General features: G+C 45.4%; 1 protein-coding gene across 1 annotated transcript in view; it reads left to right on the forward strand.

Annotated features, from left to right (window-relative positions):
- Positions 1-18,047, forward strand: part of DNAH10 (dynein axonemal heavy chain 10) — a 176,653-nt gene that overhangs the window by 1,801 nt on the left and 156,805 nt on the right. The window contains exons 2-6 of the mRNA XM_025401943.1: positions 4,570-4,653; positions 8,833-8,933; positions 10,080-10,188; positions 11,412-11,527; positions 17,757-17,976. Of these exons, the coding sequence (XP_025257728.1) occupies positions 4,570-4,653; positions 8,833-8,933; positions 10,080-10,188; positions 11,412-11,527; positions 17,757-17,976 (630 nt within the window). The remainder of the gene's footprint in view (positions 1-4,569; positions 4,654-8,832; positions 8,934-10,079; positions 10,189-11,411; positions 11,528-17,756; positions 17,977-18,047) is intronic.

The raw sequence follows: 18,047 nt of genomic DNA on the forward strand, positions 1-18,047 counted from the left end.
TCCTTCCTTTCTTCCTTCCTTCCTTCCTTTTTTTTTTTTTTTTTTTTAGATAGGGTCTCACTCTGTCACCCAGGCTGGAGTGCAGAGGTGCGATCTTGGCTCACTGCAACCTCTGCCTCCAGGGCTCAAGTAATTCTCCCACCTCAGCCTCCTGAGTAGCTGGGACTACAGGTATGCGTCACCATGCCTGGCTAATTTTTATATTTTTGGTAGAGACAGGTTTCACCATGTTGCCCAGGGTGGTCTGGAACTACTGAGGTCAAGTGATCCTCCCGCCTCGGCCTCCCAAAGTGCTGAGATTCTAGGTGTGAGCCACCTGGCACCCGGCCCCCCCTTTTTTTTTTTTTTTTTTTGAGACAGAGTCTAGCTCTGTGGCCAAGGCTGGAGTGCAGTGGTACAATATTGGCTCACTGCAACCTCCACCTCCCTAGTTCAAGCAGTTCTCCTGCCTCAACCTCCCAAGTAGCTAGGACTACAGGTACTTACCACCATACCCGGCTAATTTTTGTCTTTTTAGTAGAGACAGGGTTTCACCATGTTGGCCGGGCTGGTCTCGAACTCCTGACCTAAGGTGATCTGCCCACTTCGGCCTCCCAAAGTGCTGGGATTACAGGTGTGAACCATCACGCTTGGCCATCTTCATTTATTTTAAATATTCATTATTTGCTTGCACAAAATAAAACGTCTTCATCATAAATCCAAAACCATAAATAAACAACAATAACAAATCCCTAGTGCCATCTGGAGAGAGGACCATGTGATCACCTTTTGGAACTTCACCTTCCAGCCTATTATTTTTTTCTCCCTGGCAGACCTTTGGACCTGGACATTAGATTATAACTGGACCTCGGATGTAGGCACTTCCATTGGCACCAAGTGAAATTACGGAAGCCAAAAACACACTCGCAGGATTGATCATTTAACATGTACCACCATTGCAGGAACTTGGGTTTCATATACATTTAAAAAAAATTGGCCGGGCGCGGTGGCTCACACCTGTAATCCCAGCACTTTGGGAGGCCGAGGTGGGCGGATCACGAGGTCAGGAGATCGAGATCATCCTGGCTAACACGGTGAAACCCCGTCTCTACTAAAAATACAAAAAATTAGCCGGGTGTGGCGGTGGGTGCCTGTAGTCCCAGCTACTCGGGAGGCTGAGGCAGGAGAACAGCCTGAACCCAGGAGGCAGAGCTTGCAGTGAGCCGAGATTGTGCCACTGCACTCCAGCCTGGGCCACAGAGCGAGACTCTGTCTCAAAAAAAAAAAAAAAAAATTTACAACAAGACCCTAAAACAATGGATGTGACTTGGATTTCTTGCAGAAGCTCTCCAAGGGCCTCTGTTAATGGTGGGGTGGCTGTTGTCTGCTGTGTTCACTAGCACGTGTTTAGCTCAAATGTCATCCTGTGTGGAAGCAGAGTTCAGTCTCACCTCAGAGGGTCCCCCTGGTTAATTCCTGGACCCTCCAAAGGGAGCTCAGAACTCTCCTACCCCTGCTCCCTGACCCGTTTCTGGGCTCTGTCCCTGGTCTTCCCTTCCATTCCCATCTCTTCTCCACTGTCACCTCATGGTGAAAAGCTGATGGATTCCTTGCCGAAGATGCTGTCTCTGGAAACTGTCAAAGCTGCGGATTCTGGAGGTGCCAGATGGCGTCAGGTGTTGGGGGTTCTGGCCAGATGGGGAGAAGAGACCTCATCCCCAGCTCCACACACTGTCACGCACTCTCTGCTTGTTAAACCTACAGGCTCATATGAAACCCTTGAACGGTTTCCCTAGATTATTTTTGGGGGACAGGTGGTTCTAGTCCGTTCAGAGGACCTGCAGAGAGCCCAGAGTGTCCCTTCTTTCCTTTTTTTTTTCCTCCTCTTTCTGCCCCTCCCTTGGTCAAGATTTCTCTCTGCTCTTGGTTAAAAATGATAGGAATGGAGACAACCAGATACTGGGGCAGGTGGTGGTAAGAAAGGTGAGGTGTCCTTCCGGGCAGCGGATACCCAAGATACTGATCCAGTAGGTACTTGTGTTCCTTCTGGAAAAAACAAAATGGCATCATACTGTACATATCATTTAGTAACTTCCTTACATTTAAAGGAATTTCACAAATATTGCCAGACACATGTTCTCTTAAAAATTCACAGAACATAGAATTACCTCTAAAAAGAAAAAGCAACCCTTCTCCATCCCTTAGGCCCCAGTCCTGCTCCTATTCCTACCGGGTAACCACTATCATTAGTCTGGTGTGTTTCTGGTTGACTCTTTTTTCAGATTATCAGTCAATCAATCAATCAATCATCTACCAACTGACTGATCTGTCTTCCTACCTTCCTATACATCTATCTATCTATCTATCTATCGATCGATCGATCGATCGATCTATCATCTACCTACCTACCTATTCATCTATTTCTCTCCTGCCTACCTACCTAATTATCTGTACATGTATCTATACATCTATCTATCTATCTATCTATCTCCTGTCTATCTACCTACCTATTCATCTATTTCTCTCCTGCCTACCTACCTAATTATCTATACATCTATCTATACATCCATCTATCTCCTGTCTACCTACCTACCTATACATCTGTTTCTCTCCTGCCTACCTACCTAATTATCTATACATCTATCTATACATCTGTCTATCTCCTATCTACCTACCTATTCATCTATTTCTCTCTCTCCTGTCTACCTACCTAATTACCTATACATCTATTTCTCTCTGTTATCTGTCTACCAACTGACCAATCTATCTGTGTGTCTATCTACCTATCATTCACCTATCATCTGTCTATCCATCTATCAATTATCTATGAATTTATCTACCTACCTACCTATACATCTATCTCTCTATATATACATCTATCTCTCTACCTATCTACCTACCTACCTATACATCTGTCTCTATCTATATATCTATCTATCTAGCTATCTACCTACCTACCTACCTACCTACCTATACAGCTATCTATCTATACCTCTATCTATATCCTGTCTACCTACTTACCTATACATCTCTCTCTCTGTCTCCTGTCTACCTACCTAATTACTATACATCTCTCTCTCTCATCTACCAACTGACCAATCTATCTGTGTGTCTGTCTACCTATCATTTACCTATCATCTATCTATCCATCTATCAATTATCTACCAATTTATCTACCTACCTACCTACCTATATGTCTATCTCTCTCTATACATCTGTCTATCTACCTATTTATCTATCTAGCCATCTATCTGTCTATCTCTGTCTGTCTAGGCATAAGGTCAGGGCTGTTGAAATCAATTAATCAGCCTACCTACCTTCCTACCTACTTGTCATCTATGTCTGTCTATCCTTGTTCTATCTACAATCTATATTTCTCTCTATAATGATAATATATGGATATAGAGAGTTCCAAAAACTGTAAATATCATACTATATATACATATTATTTTGTGACCTCTCCCTCCACCACATGTCTTGGTTATTTTTTCATGTCAATACCTACAGTTCTACCTGACTTGATAGATTTTAAAACATAGATGTACCATATTCTACTCATCCATTATATAATTAATAGACACTTAGCTTTTCAGAGTATTCATTCTACAAACAATGGAACAATGTCCGTCTAGCCTTACATACTTTGTGTATTTCTGGAGGATAGATTTATAAAAATGAAATGCATCTGTAACAAGTATGGTCTTTTACAATTTGAGTAGGTCCTGTTGGTCCACAGCCAGTGGTGGTGGATGAGACGCCTGTTTGCCAACAGCCTCCCCGACATTCAATATTGGCCATTTTTTAGATTTTTGCCAATTCCATAGAAGAAAAGTAGATGCACTTCCTTACTCTAATTTATGTAAATGTTAGCGTAGTTGAATCTCTTTTTTTCCCTTCAGTTTTTTCTTTTCTTTTCTTTTCTTTTGAGACAGAGCCTCACTCTATCTCCCAGGCTGGAGTGCAGTGGCATGATCTCGGCTCACTGCAGCCTCCACCTCTTGAGCTCAAGTGATTCTCCTGCCTCAGCCTCCTGGGTAGCTGGGATTACAGGCATGCGCCACCACACCCAGCTAATTTTTTTGTATTTTTAATAGAGACGGGGTTTCACCATGTTGACCAGGCTGGTCTCGAGCTCCCGATCTCAAGTGATCCACCTATCTCAGCCTCCCAAAGTGCTGGGGTTACAGGCATGAGCCACTGCGCCTGGCCTCCTTCAGTTTTTAAATTGTGGCAACATACACATGACCTGCAATTTACATCTTAACAATTTTGAAATGTACAGTTTAGGGTGTTAAATGCATTCATAGTGTGGTGAACCCAGGAGCCTCTTATGCTTCTTGGTTGTTTATATTTCTTCTGGGCTGGTGGTAACTCTGATGATTTCTGTATCCTTTGTCTCTTGGCAGAATTTGCACAAACCTCCTTGGCTGTCACTGAAAGCTGGCTCCAGTAAGGAATACTCTGTAACCTAACGAGTCTCCTGTGGGCCACATCCCAACCCCTTGGCTCCACAGAAAGCAAATATATCAGGTGTTTCGTGCAGAGAACAATTACATTTTATATTTTCTTCCCATTTATGTGGCCATAAAGATGAGATACCTGTCCTGTCTGCAGAGGAAGAAGAGGAAGAAGAGATTTATTCTCAAAAAGTGGAGTCCGTGGATAAAGGGCGAGGTGTGCAGTTGGGAGGGGTCATGGGAGGGTGGAACTGAAAAAGCCGCTCCCCTCTCGGCAGCGGCAGTAGGGTGCTGCCTGCCACGCCAGAATCAGCTTTTACTTTCGCTGGGTATGAAGCACAAAGAGGAAGTGCTGGGTCATGAATAAACACATGTAGTAGTTTCCCATGGCTGCTGTCACAAGTGACCACAGACTGGGTGGCTGAAAAAAACACAGATGTATTCTCACAGCTCTGGAGGCTGGAACTCCAAAATCAAGGTGCTGGCAGGGCTGCGCTCCCTCTGCGGGACCAAGGGGAGGATCCTTCCTGGCCTCCTCACAGCAGTCTGGAGGTCAGGGTGTCCTCGGCCTGCAGCATCATCACTCCAGTCTCTGCATCCATCATCACATGGCCTTGTCCCCTCTGTGTCTTTCTTCTCCATGTGTCCTCTCTCCTTCTTCTTCTTCTTCTTTTTTTTTTTTTTTTGAGACAGAGTCTCGCTCTTGTCACCCAAGCTGGAGTGCGATGGCGCGATCTCAGCTCATTGCAACCTCTGCCTCCGGGGTTCAAGTGATTCTCCTGCCTCAGCCTCCCAAGTAGCTGGGACTACAGGTGCCCACCACCACACCCAGCTAATTTTTGTATTTTTAGTAAAGATGGGGTTTCACCATCTTGGCCAGGCTGGCCTTGAACTCTGGACCTCAGGTGATCTGCCCTCCTCAGCCTCCCAAAGTGCTGGGATTACAGGCATGAGCCACCGTGCCCAGCTGTCCTCTCTCCTTATACAGGCACCAGTCACCTTGGATTTTGGGCCCACTCTAATCCATATCACCTCGTCTTTACTAATTACATCTGCAAAGACCCTGTTTCCAAATGAGGTCACATCTTGAGGACATGCATTGTGGGGGACGCTCTTCAACCGAGTGTAGTATGTAACATACAAACACTCGTACCGGCAGCATCTCAGCCAGCTCGGCAAACACATGCTTTGTACTTTGTTTTGTAGAGTAGGCTTCCCGCTACGCAAACTGCAGATGCCATTTTCTTAGGAGACTCTTCAAGGCACGGTACTTTTCATTTATTTATTTTTGAGACAGGACCTCACTCTGTTGCCCAGGCTGGAGTGATAACAGTCATAGCTCACTTCAGCCTCTAACTTCTAGGCTCAAACAATCCTGACTCAGGCTCCTGAGGAGCTGGGACTATAGAGGTACACCAACAAGCCTGATGACATTTTGATTTTTTGTAGAGATGGGGTCTTGCTATGTTGCCAGGCTGGTCTCGAACTCCTGGGCTCAAGCAATCCTCCCACCTCAACCTTCCAAAGTGTTGGGATTACAGGCATAAGCACCTGCTCTCGGCCAAGAATTTATTTTTAACCAAATTGTAATCCCCTCAAGTAGCAAAGATTGTGGAGAGGGAACTACAAGTTAGAAATAAAAGATAGTCTGAATAAGGCTTGTTTAAAGTGGGTTTTTGTTTTTTTTTTGTAGACGAAGTCTTGCTCTGTCACCTAGGCTGGAGTGCAGTGGTGCGATCTCCGCTCACTGCAACCTCTGCCTGCTGGATTCGAGCAATTCTCCTGCCTCAGCCTCCCGAGTAGCTGGGACTACAGGCGCCCGCCACCACGCCCGGCTAATTTTTGTATTTTTAGTAGAGATGGGGTTTCATCATGTTGGCCAGGCTGGTCTCAAACTCCTGACCTCAGGTGATCTACCCGCCTTGGCCTCCCAAAGTGCTGGGATTACAGGCGTGAGCCACCGCGCCCGGCTTAAAGTGGGTTTTGATAAGGCAGATGGCAGTTCTGGATTCCACAGCAGTGTCTGCTGAGGCCTCCTAGGAACGCACTCTCGGCTTCTGAGCCCAGTACATCCAGGAAGAGGACAGGCTTGGGTGGGAAGAGGCTGTTTAGGTGGGAAGGTCGGGGAAGCCCTTTCCCACAAAGTAAATTAACATTATTATATGTTTTCTTCTTTTCTTTTTATGGTGGTAAAATGGATGTAACATAAAACTTACCTTTTTTTTTTTTTTTTTTTTTTTTTTTTTTTTACCATTTCTAGGTGGCATTAAGTACATTCATAAGTGTATTTTCCTTTTTAAAGATGGGGCCTTGCTCTGTTGCCCAGACTGGAGTGCTGTGGTGTGATCATAGCACCCTGTAGCCTTGAACTCTCGGGCTCAAGCGATCCTCCTGCCTCAGCCTTCCAAGTAGATGGGACTACAGATGTGTGCCACCACGCCTGGCTAAGTGTTTTTTTTAACTTTAATTTTTTGGCCTGTTATGGTGGCTCACGCCTATAATCCCAGGACTTAGGGAGGCCAAGGCAAAGGATCACTTGAGGTCAGGAATTCGAGTGTAGCCCGGTCAACATGATGAAACCCGTCTCTACTAAAAACACAAAAATTAGCCAGGCATGGTGGCACATACCTATAATCTCAGCTACTTGGGAGGCTGAGGCAGGAGAATCACTTGAACTTGGGAGACGGAGGTTGCAGTGAGCCAAGATCACACCACTGCACTCCAGCCTGGGTGACATAGTGAGATCCGTCTCAAAAATTTTTTTTTGTAGAGACGAGGTTTCACTACATCGCCCAGGCTGGTTTCAAACTCCCGGCCTCAAATGATCTTCCCGCCTGTAGCTGGGACTACAGGCGTGCACCACCATGCCTGGATAACATTTTGATTTTTTGTAGAGATTAGCGACCACTCTAATGCTGTTAGAGAATTAGCAATGAACTACAGGCTGTTTATGGCATGGCACCTGCTCCTAAGTGTGATTTTTTTTTACTGTAGTCTATTGCTAGTTCTCTAATAATGTTGCTACTGCTGACTATAGACTGTTCCCCTACCAACCACGGGGCCGATGCCTTTACGCGTGCTGTCATTCAATCCTCCAGAATCTGGTTGGTAGATGTTACTGTCCCATTTTATGGATGAGAAAACTAATGGCAGAGAGGATTCAGCCCCCTGACACTGAGTTGATGCCAAAGCCGCAGTGACTTTGCACAGTGCCTTTCTTTTTTTTTTTTTTTTTTTTTGGAGACGGAGTCTCGCTCTGTTGCCCAGGCTGGAGTGCAGTGGCCAGATCTCCGCTCACTGCAAGCTCCACCTCCGGGGTTTACGCCATTCTCCTGCCTCAGCCTCCCGAGTAGCTGGGACTACAGGCGCCTGCCACCTCGCCCGGCTAGTTTTTTGTATTTTTTAGTAGAGAAGGGGTTTCACTGGTATAGCCAGGATGGTCTCGAACTCCTGACCTCGTGATTCTCCCGTCTCGGCCTCCCAAAGTGCTGGGATTACAGGCTTGAGCCACTGCACCCGGCCAGCACAGTGCCTTTCAAAGTGAGAGTGAGGGAAAGCTCCCAGGGAAAGCTCCTTTCTCTAATCATCGGGCCTGTTGCATGTTCTGAGGGCTGAGACTTGGTGTCTGCTGAGGTTTCTGAATCTGCATCAATCAGAGTGGACTTGAGACAGATGCGTCATTTCATTTAGACTGTTTTTCTTCTCGTCCCTCACAAGTTTTGCATCTCATAGTGAGAAAGGAGTAAATGCTAACGTGCTAGCAGTAATTCTTCTTTTTTTGTTTTGAGATGGAGTCTTGCTCGGCCACCCAAGCTGCAGTGGCACAATCTTGGCTCACTGCAACCTCTACCTCCTGGCCTGAAGTGATTCTCTCACCTCAGCCTCCCGAGTAGCTGGGATTACAGGCACGCACCACCACGCCCAGCTAAATTTTGTATTTTTAGTAGAGACAGGGTGTTGCCATGTTGGCCAGGCTGGTCTCGAACTCCTGACATCAAGTGATCCACCCACTGCAGCTTCCCAAAGCGCTGGGATTATAGGTGTGAGCCACTTAGCCTGGCCTGTAATTCTTATCTTTATGATAAATTCCCTTTTAAGTAAAAAACCTCAGAGAAGTCACAGGGTCACAGGGTGGACACTGTACCTGAGCAAACGCAGACACAAACATGTTAAATTTCTGATGGACACCCTGTCAAAAATGAAACACAATTCTTGTCAATTACAATGCGAGTCAAGGCCACAATCGGATTGATTGGAGCAGAAGGTATGCACAGCTGTTTGATAACTTGCCTTTTGAATGAAATGCACTGGTACACGAAATGCAGGGCTGCCCTTGGTGGTAGGAAACCTAATTTTCGGATGATTTTCTCTTACACTTTGATTGATGTTTTTGCAGCTAAGCATGTGTCACTGAGAACCGAATCTCTAGGTCAACCTCTAATCGACGTAGAGGATGAAAAAATGCACAAAGAGATTTCAGAAAATCTCCCTTCCAAAGTAAGCATGGCTCTTTGTCCTTGTTGGAGGGGTAATGAGTACCCCTAACGCCCTCTAAAATTCAGGGTAACTGACACAGCCCCATCCAAGGGATTTATCATGTTGGAATGGAGATTATAGGATCCCAAGGCCACCCTCAGATTCAGTGATTGGCTAGAAGGACTCACAGGACTCAGAAAATCTGTTATATTCATAGTTATAGTTTATTACAGGGAAAGGATGCAAATTAGAATCAGTAAAAAAAAAAAAAAAAAAAAAGAGAGAGAAAAAGGTACACAGGACAGAGACCAGAGGAAAACAGGAACAAGCTTCCATATGTTCCCTCCCAGTAGAGTTTCATGGACTGCACTTAATTCTCCTGGTAGCTGTGAGTGACAACATGCATGAAGCATTGCCAACTAGAGAGGCTCACCTGAGCCTTGGTGTCTGGAGTTTTTACTGGGGATCAGTCACACAGTCATGGAGCATCCACGTGGCTGACCTTGGTTACTCAGCTCCCCTTCATCTCCAGCCCTCACCACCACCCTAGAGGTTGAACTGATGCTGTATGACTGGGGCCCCAGCAAACAAAAACAGGCATTCACCAAAATCATATTGTTCGCATACACCTTCAGGCATGGCCCAAGGCTGTAGGTACACAAAGACTCCCATATTAGGCAGGATATTCCAAAAGCTTGGGAGTTGTCACCCCAAGAGCCAAAGGCCAGTTCTGAAGACATTTGGCATCTGTGGGGTTTGGATAACACAGGCCTGCTAAACGAACCCTGTTCTGTAAAAACTCCAAGGTTGGAGTTTAAGGCTAGGACGTAAGCATTCAACCTGGTCTATGCTTACCAAAATCATGCTTCATTGCTTCATAAAAATTCTGCAAAACAAAATTCAAGCTCCATCTGGACCTTTGCCAGGTCGGTTTGTTTAGGTGTTGCTGTGCGGGTTGGTCAATAGAGGAGTCAGGCTGAGAGCTCAGAGTCTAGGTGAGTTTAGCTCCTGTGCTTAGCTGGTACCCACTGTGTGGCTGTGGCTGCATTGTCAGAACATGAGACCAGCCATTGTGTTGAGAGGAGAGCTTAGGTGTACTTGATATTAGGTTCTTTAGGTGCATGGATGTATCACAAGAATGAATGTTTTTTGTTCCCCATGTTTCAGAGAATTGTGAAGCACATCGTGGAAAAAATGCGTCTCCACATGCTCTGTGCCCCTCTTCCCATGGAGTTCCTGGACCAAAACGTGGTGTTTTTTCTCAGAAATACCAAAGGTACATTTCTGGCACGTGTGTGCGTATGTGTGTTGAGGGGGTGTGGTTGTGCATGCACTTGTTCACTCTTTCTGTTTGTCTTTTTGTGGTTATCTTTCACTTATGCCAAGCTCTCTTTCTTTTCCATACTGGGTTCTTATGTAGTCTTCTCAAAGCTAATTTCCAGTAAAGAAGTGTTAGATATAAAGAAATGTATTCAACCAATGATAGTGCATGTCTGCACATATTTGGAGAAGGTGTGAAGACTGAAACTTGTGAAATAACGACTTCAATGGGTATATTTGTTGTGTGTGTTTTGTTTCCCAGTTAGATCAAGGGAACAGTCTTTAAAATGTTTACCTTTTAAAGTAACCTTTAAAATGTTTACCATGGTGATTGATTTTTGGTCAGGTAGAGTAAATACATATCAAATAAAACCTTGTTTGTTGGAAGGGTAGATGTTACCAAGTAGGTCTTTTCAAACAACCCATGACTCAAAAGATGCTTTGGCAATGAATTGAGAAAGACTTGCTGGGGAGTGAAGACAGGCGAAGCTAGTGCCCAAGCCAGTTTGGATGATTGTAACAAATTTCCATAGGCTGGGGGGCTTCGCCAACAAACATCTATTTCTCACAGCTCTGGAGGCTGGGAAGTCCAAATCAAGGTGCTGGCGGATCTGGCGTCTGGCGAGCGCCACTTCCTGGTTCACAGATGGTGCCTTCTCCTATCCTCCTATGGTGGAGAGTCGAGAGAGAGAGAAAGCAAGCTCTCCTGTCTCTTCCCATAGGGACACCAATCCCATCGTGAGACTCCACCCTCATGACCTAGTCACTTACCAAAGGCCCCACCTTCTAATACCTTCACCTTGGGGATTTAAGCTTCATCATGTGGATTTTGGGGTCATTCAGTCCATAGCAGCAAGGAATCCAGCCAACATTTCTAGACAACCCAAATAATTTCTGGTTTTGGCCAGTGTTAGATACTCCAACCAGATCAGTGAATATGTGCAACTCTTGTGCGCTGTTCATACTAATCCGTGAACCACAGTGCATCGGTATCCATTTCAGCTTCTCATGGGCCCTCAGATTTGTTTAAACACAAATAGGGGATATTCTGAATCTGTAACCAGAACATTCCTTATAGCAACTTGGGAAGAAGGCGAAGATTCCTGTTCTCTTAGAAATGTTAACTGTTGGCTGCTCTCTCTCCCACTGACCTTACATTCTACACCTGTTTTTATTTAGAGGCAATCTCTGAAGCTACCGACATGAAGGAAGCTATGGAAATTATGCCGGAAACACTGGAGTATGGAATTATAAATGCTAATGTGCTCCATTTTCTGAAGGATATTATGTGTCAGGTAAACATGGAGAAAGGAAGAAATTCTAGTATTTCTAAAGTTGAGGTCATGTGGTTTTTTTATTCCACAAATAAGTAGTAGGCAGCTCTTTTGTCTCAGGTGCTGTTATGGACACTGAGGGTCAAGCAGTGGACAGGACAGTCAATGGCCCTGCTCTCTAGGAGCTTATGTAGGGGAAAGACATGGCACACCAGCACATCTATGAGAAAATACTAGGCGCTGACAAGTGGCATGAGGAAAATAAACCCTGATATGAGACAGAAATGGGCCATGCACACTGCATGTGTGTGCAGAGGGCATGGTGAGGAATGGTCTTGCTGAGGATGTGATGTCTAAGCTTTCTTTTTTATTTTTATTATTTTTTGAGACAGGGTCTCTCTGCCATCTAGTCTGGAGTGCAGTGGCACGATCACGGCTCACTGCAGCCTCAAACTCTCAAGCGATCCTTCTGCCTCAGCCTCCTGAGTGGCTGGGATTATAGGCATACACTACCATGCCAGGCTCATTTTTGTACTTTTTGTAGAGACAGGGTCTCACCATGTTGTCCAGGCTGGTCTCCAACTCCTGGGCTCAAGCAATCTGCCCGCCGTGGCCTCCCAAAGTGCTGTGATTATAGGCATGAGCCACCATGCTTGGCCTGAGCTTTATAGACCAAAAAAATGAAAAACTCATCAGCAGGCCTTTTTCATGAATGATAAGTTATTAGGGAAATGCACTAGGGAAGGAAGGAGGAGGTGATATTGTACTGAGACCCAAATGAGGCCAAGGCATCAGACACGATAGGATGTGGAGGAAGAGCATGCTGGGCAGAGAGAACAGCAGGTGCAAAGGCCCTGAGGTAGGAGCAGCCTCTGCTTGGCTCAGTAGCAGGAGGACGGCCAGTGTGGCTGGAGGGAGGGCTGGAAATGAAGGCAGGTTTAAGCAGGGGAACAACAGGATCTGGTTTGCATTTTACCTCCGGCTATTGTGGGAAAACATATTGCTGGGGTGGAGGGGAAGGAAAAACCAAATAGAAAGCCACGGAAGAGCCCAGGTGGAGGGCTGTATTAGTCCATTTTCATGCTGCTATAAAGAACAACCCATAATTTATAAAGGAAAGAGGTTAAATTGAGTCACAGTTCTGCATGGCTGTGTAGGCCTCAGGAAACTTAAAATCATGGTGGAAGGGGAAGCAAACACATCCTTCTTCACATGATGACAGGAAGGAGAAGTGTTGAGCAAAGAGGGAAAAGCCCCTTATAAAACCATCAGATCTCATGAGAACTCACTCACTATCATGAGAACAGTGGCATGGGGGTAACCTCCCCCAGGATTCAATTACCTCCCACCAGGTCCCTCCCATGACACGTGGGGATTATGGGAACTACAATTCAAGATGAGATTTGGGTGGGGACACGGCCAAACCACATCAAGGGTGATGGTTATTTAGGCTTCAATCAGGGAAGGGAGGGAGAAGCAGACAGTGTGAGGAATGCCTTGAGGATCAGGCCATGGGACTTGCTGATGACCAGGATCTGGAGGCTTTGAAAAGTATCACAAGAATAGAGAGTACAAAAAATGACTCTTGGTCCCAGCACTTTAGGAGGGTGAGGTGGGAGGATTGCTTGAGGCTAGGAGTTTGAGAACAACCTGGGCAATATAGCAAGACCCCATCTCTAAAAAAAAAAAATTTAAAAATGAATGACTCTTAGGATTTGGGTCTGAGAAACTGGGAGGATGGTGAAGTCATTACTGAGATGGAGGATGGGGAGAAACAGATATGGAGAGAAACTTAAGTGTTGTATTTTGCATGTTAAGCACAGGTGGCCTCTTAGACATTCAAGTCAAGGCGTAAAGCAGGACGTATGAGTCTGGAACTCCGCAGGGAACTCAGGGCATCCGTCTAGCAAATATTCACTGAGCACCTACTGTATTTCATAGCCATGAACAACTGAGACAAGGTCTCTGCCTCATGGAGCTTTCATTCTAGACGGGAAGATGTACATTAAGCGAGATCAATGAGAAAATATATAGTGTGTTAGATAGCAACAAGAGTTAGGGAAAAAAATGAAACCAGATCGGGAAGAAAAAGGAAACGAGGGGGATAGGGACAGTTGACAGGGAAAGGTGGGGCTTTTGCAATTTTAGATAGGGTGGCCAGGAAGACTCCACTGAGAAGATGTGGCTAAAAATGTCCAAACCAACACAATATCCTCTTTTGCTTGGAGTAGTGCAGTAGCCTCCAAAAAGTTCCCCCAGTTTCTGTTCTTACCCTCTATGCTACATTCTCCACATGCACCAGAGTGATGCTTTAAAATATGGGCGTCATCAGCACAGAGATGGTGTGAAACCAAGGGACCAGGTGGAACAACCAAGGGAGGGAATAGAGATGGAAGAGATGAGGGGAGAGGAAAGTTAGCACATGGGGGATCCAGAAGCCAAGAGAAGATGATGCTTCGTGGGAGAAGGGAGGGGCCCGCTGTGCCACTTGCTGCTGGAGGTCAAGAAGGCACAGGCAAAGAAGAGCGGGAGGGCTTGGCCCTGGGTGACTTCCATGTGAGCAGTTCTGGGGATGGGAGCAGACGAGGTCTCACTGAGAACAAGTCACCCTGTGAGTTAGGCTGTGGGGCCTCCCCACTGAGCTGCCAGCACACAAGGGGCGTTCCACCCGAAGATACCCTCCTTCATCGGGATGATCTCTTTTCCTAGTGTGACTTTGGAGGACTCAAGAACATTGGCTGCCTTCTTATTTATTTATTTATTTATTTATTTATTTATTTATTTATATTTTTTGTTTTTATTCATTTATTTTTGAGACAGGGTCTCATTCTGCCACCTAGGCTGGAGTGAAGTGGCGCAAGCATGGCTCACTGCAGCCTTGACCTCCCAGGCTTAAACGATCCTCCCACCCCAGCCTCCTGAGTAGCTGGGAGGATCACTAAAAATTAGGCAGGTGCACGCCATGCCACAATCCCTGGATGATTTTTGTGTTTTTTTTTTTAGAGACAGTGTCTCAGTATGTTGCCAAGGCTGGTCTCAAACTCCTGGGCTCAAGTGATCTGCCCATCTCAGCCTCCCAAAATGTTGAGATTGCAGGCATGAGCCACCACACCTGGCCACGCTGGCTACCTTCTTATGCAAACGGAACTTTGCATTCTAAAATAACATCAACCCCATCTCTACCAAAAGTAAAAAGAAAAATCTGCTGGGCACGGCTGTGGGCTACTCTGGAGGCTGAGGTGGGATGATTGCTTGAACCCAGGAGTTTGAGGTTGCAGTGCATGGTGGTCATGCCACTGCACTATAGACTGGGTGGCAGAGAGATACTCTATCTCTTAAAAAAAAAAAAAAAAGAAAAAGAAAATAACATCAAAACATGATGTGTAATTAATTATTCGTGGTTATATGCATTATGACAACCAGAGTCATGTCTAAAGGACACAGGGCTCAACTTGAAGAGGCTCATGCCAGCCACAGATGGGACATTTTGACCTTCAGTAAGGATAAAATTGCAGTGGATTGAAGCATAGAAAATATATTCAAATACGGCCGGGTGCAGTGGCTCATGCCTGTAGTCCTAGCACTTTGGGAGGCCAAGGTGAGTGGATCACCTGAGGTTAGGAGTTCGAGACCAGCCTGATCAATATGTTGAACCCCCCCGTCTCTACTAAAATTACAAAAATTACCCCGGTGTGATGGCGGGCGTCTGTAGTCCCAGCTACTTGGGAGGCTGAGGCAGGAGAATTGCTTGAACCCAGGAGGTAGAGGTTGCAGTGAGCTGAGGTCGTGTTACTGCACTCCAGCCTGGGCGACAGAAAGAGACTCCGTCTCAAAACAAAACAAAACAAAACAAAAAAAATATATATATATATATAAATATATATAAATATATATCTATATATATAGATAGATAGATATTCAAATGCACGAGTTAAAAATTTTTTTTGAGACAGAGTTCTTAATCCATTGCCCAGGCTATAGTGCAATAGCACAATCACATCTCACTGCAGCCTTAAACTCCCAGGTTCACGGGATCCACCCATCTCAGCCTCCGGAGTAGCTGGGTCCATAGGTGCTCACCACTAAGACTGTTTATTTTTTCTTTTTTTTTTTTTTTTGAGGTGAAGTCTCACTCTGTTGCTCAGGCTGGAGTGCAGTGGTGCGATCTCAGCTCACTGCAACCTCTGCCTCCCGGGTTCATGACATTCTCCTGCCTCAGCCTCCCAAGTAGCTGGGACTAGAGGCACCCGCCACCACACCTGGCTAATTTTTTGTATTTTTAGTAGAGATGGGGTTTCACTGTGTTAGCCAGGATGCTCTTGATCTCCTGACCTCGTGATCCACCCACCTCGGCTTCCCAAAGTGCTGGGATTACAGGCATGAGCCACTGCACCCAGCCTAACTTTTTTTTTTTTTTTTTAATTGTAGAGATGGGGTCTCCCTGTGTTGCCCCGGCTGTTCTCAAACTCCTGGGCTCAAGAGATTTTCCCGCCTTGGCCTCTCAGAGTGCTGGGATTATAGGCATAAGCTACCATGCCCAGCCTTTCAAATCCAATGAATTTATGATGATCTTTAAAAGTCCTGATGGGTCACTTCTGGAGGATGATAGGGAACCACTGTACTATTTCGAAAATTGGGCAAACAAAGAGGAGTCAAGCATTTATGTTGCCTTCCCCATATGAAATGTACGAGATCATCTAGTAGTAGCTGTGAGAGGCGTCTCTATATCAGCATCTCAGCTAATAAACGGACATTTTAGAACATTTCAATTTTGGAACCCCCACTTGATTAATGGACCTGGGGGTGGGAGGAGAGAGAGAGAGAGAAACAAAACCCAAACCAATAATTTGTTTCCTGATGGAAGAAACACCAGTCATATTTTGGTCAAGTCTCTGGTCCCAGCTGCCAATGTGCAGGAAATACACATCACGGAGGAAGTCCGGCTGCACAGTGAGTGTGTCGTCAGCAACATTTGGATTGGTCAGCTCTACTAATCCAACATGCTGGGTTCTTCAGTATGTTGCAGGAAATACATATAGATTCAAAGAGTCTTAAAAGAGGTACCACAATTTTAAGAAATATAGGCAAAACTAAAAAACAAAAACAAAATTCAGCCAACCAACTCAATCAACCCCCAGGCATTTATAGATCACTTTTTATGTGGTGGGGGCTAAGTTGTTTGGTAATTGTATTCCAGTGACTTCATAAATGTGTTCTTCTGTCTCTAGCTACATTTCAAAGAAACTATGTCCTCAAGAACTTAATTTACAAGAATAAGATGGTCCTGAGCTGATGGTTTAACACATAGTTTTCTTACCTCCCTGTGCCAGTTTCCCCTCCCTCCCTCCTTTCTTTCTCTTTCTCTCTCTCTTTCTTTCTGAGACAGGGTCTTGCTCTATCGCCCAGGTTGGAGTGCAGTGGTGCGATCTCGGCTCACTGCAAATCGCCACCTCCTGGTTCAAGCAATTCTCATGCCTCAGCCTCCCGAGTAGCTTGGACCACAGGTGTGCACTACCACACCCAGCTAATTTTTGTATTTTTAGTAGAGATGGGGTTTCACCATGTTGGCCAGGCTGGCCTTGAACTCCTGATCTCAAGTGATCCACCAGCCTCGGCCTCCCAAAGTGCTGGGATTATGGGCATGAGCCACCGCAGCCAGCCCCCGTGCCACAGTTTGTAACTTCTCAGTTAGTGGTGGTATACAGAAATAACAGTACTGTTTTTGGGGCGGTTGTGTCAGGCCTGGTTAAAATTGGTGCCCTTGGATCACTTTGTCAAATGTAATCTCTCTGTCTTTAGGTCTGCACTCCAGGTTTGAGTGCTTTTCACTTTGCACGTTTGTATCTCAATATAAAAGAATATTCAGGCCGGGCACAGGGGTCACGCCTGTAATCCCAGCACTTTAGGAGGCCAGGGCGGGTGGATCATGAGGTCAGGAGATCGAGACCAGCCTGGCCAAGATGGTGAAACCCTGTCTCTACTAAAAATACAAAAATTAGCTGGGTGTGGTGGCGCGTGCCTGTAACCCCAGCTACTCGGGAGATGGAGGCAGAAGAATTGCTTGCACTGGGGAGGTAGAGGTTGCAGTGAGCCAAGATTGCGCCACTGCACTCCAGCCTGGTGACAGAGTGAGACTCTGTTTCAGAAAAAAAAAAAAAAAAAAAAGAATATTCAAAACCAGAGGCAATTTAAATACATGAATTATTGAAAATGACATCATATGATGTATTTCATAAAATTGGCATTTCAGGTTTTTTTGCCAGCATTGTCCTTCAATCAGCACAGGACAAGTACAACTGTGGGAGTTACATCTGGAGAAGGCTTTGATTTCTCTGAGTACGAATCAGACCTGCCGCCCATGCCTGGGGAGACAGTAGAATATCACAGTATTCAATTAATACGGGATGAATTTTTAATGAATGTGCAGAAATTTGCAAGTAATATTCAAAGAACCATGCAGCAACTTGAAGGTAAGGTTTCATTTTTACAACTTTTTTTTTTTTTTTTTTGAGATGGAGTCTCGCTCTGTCGCCCAGGCTGG

This window comes from Theropithecus gelada, chromosome 11 (genome assembly GCF_003255815.1).
Source record: "Theropithecus gelada isolate Dixy chromosome 11, Tgel_1.0, whole genome shotgun sequence".
Taxonomy (NCBI): Eukaryota; Metazoa; Chordata; class Mammalia; order Primates; family Cercopithecidae; genus Theropithecus; species Theropithecus gelada.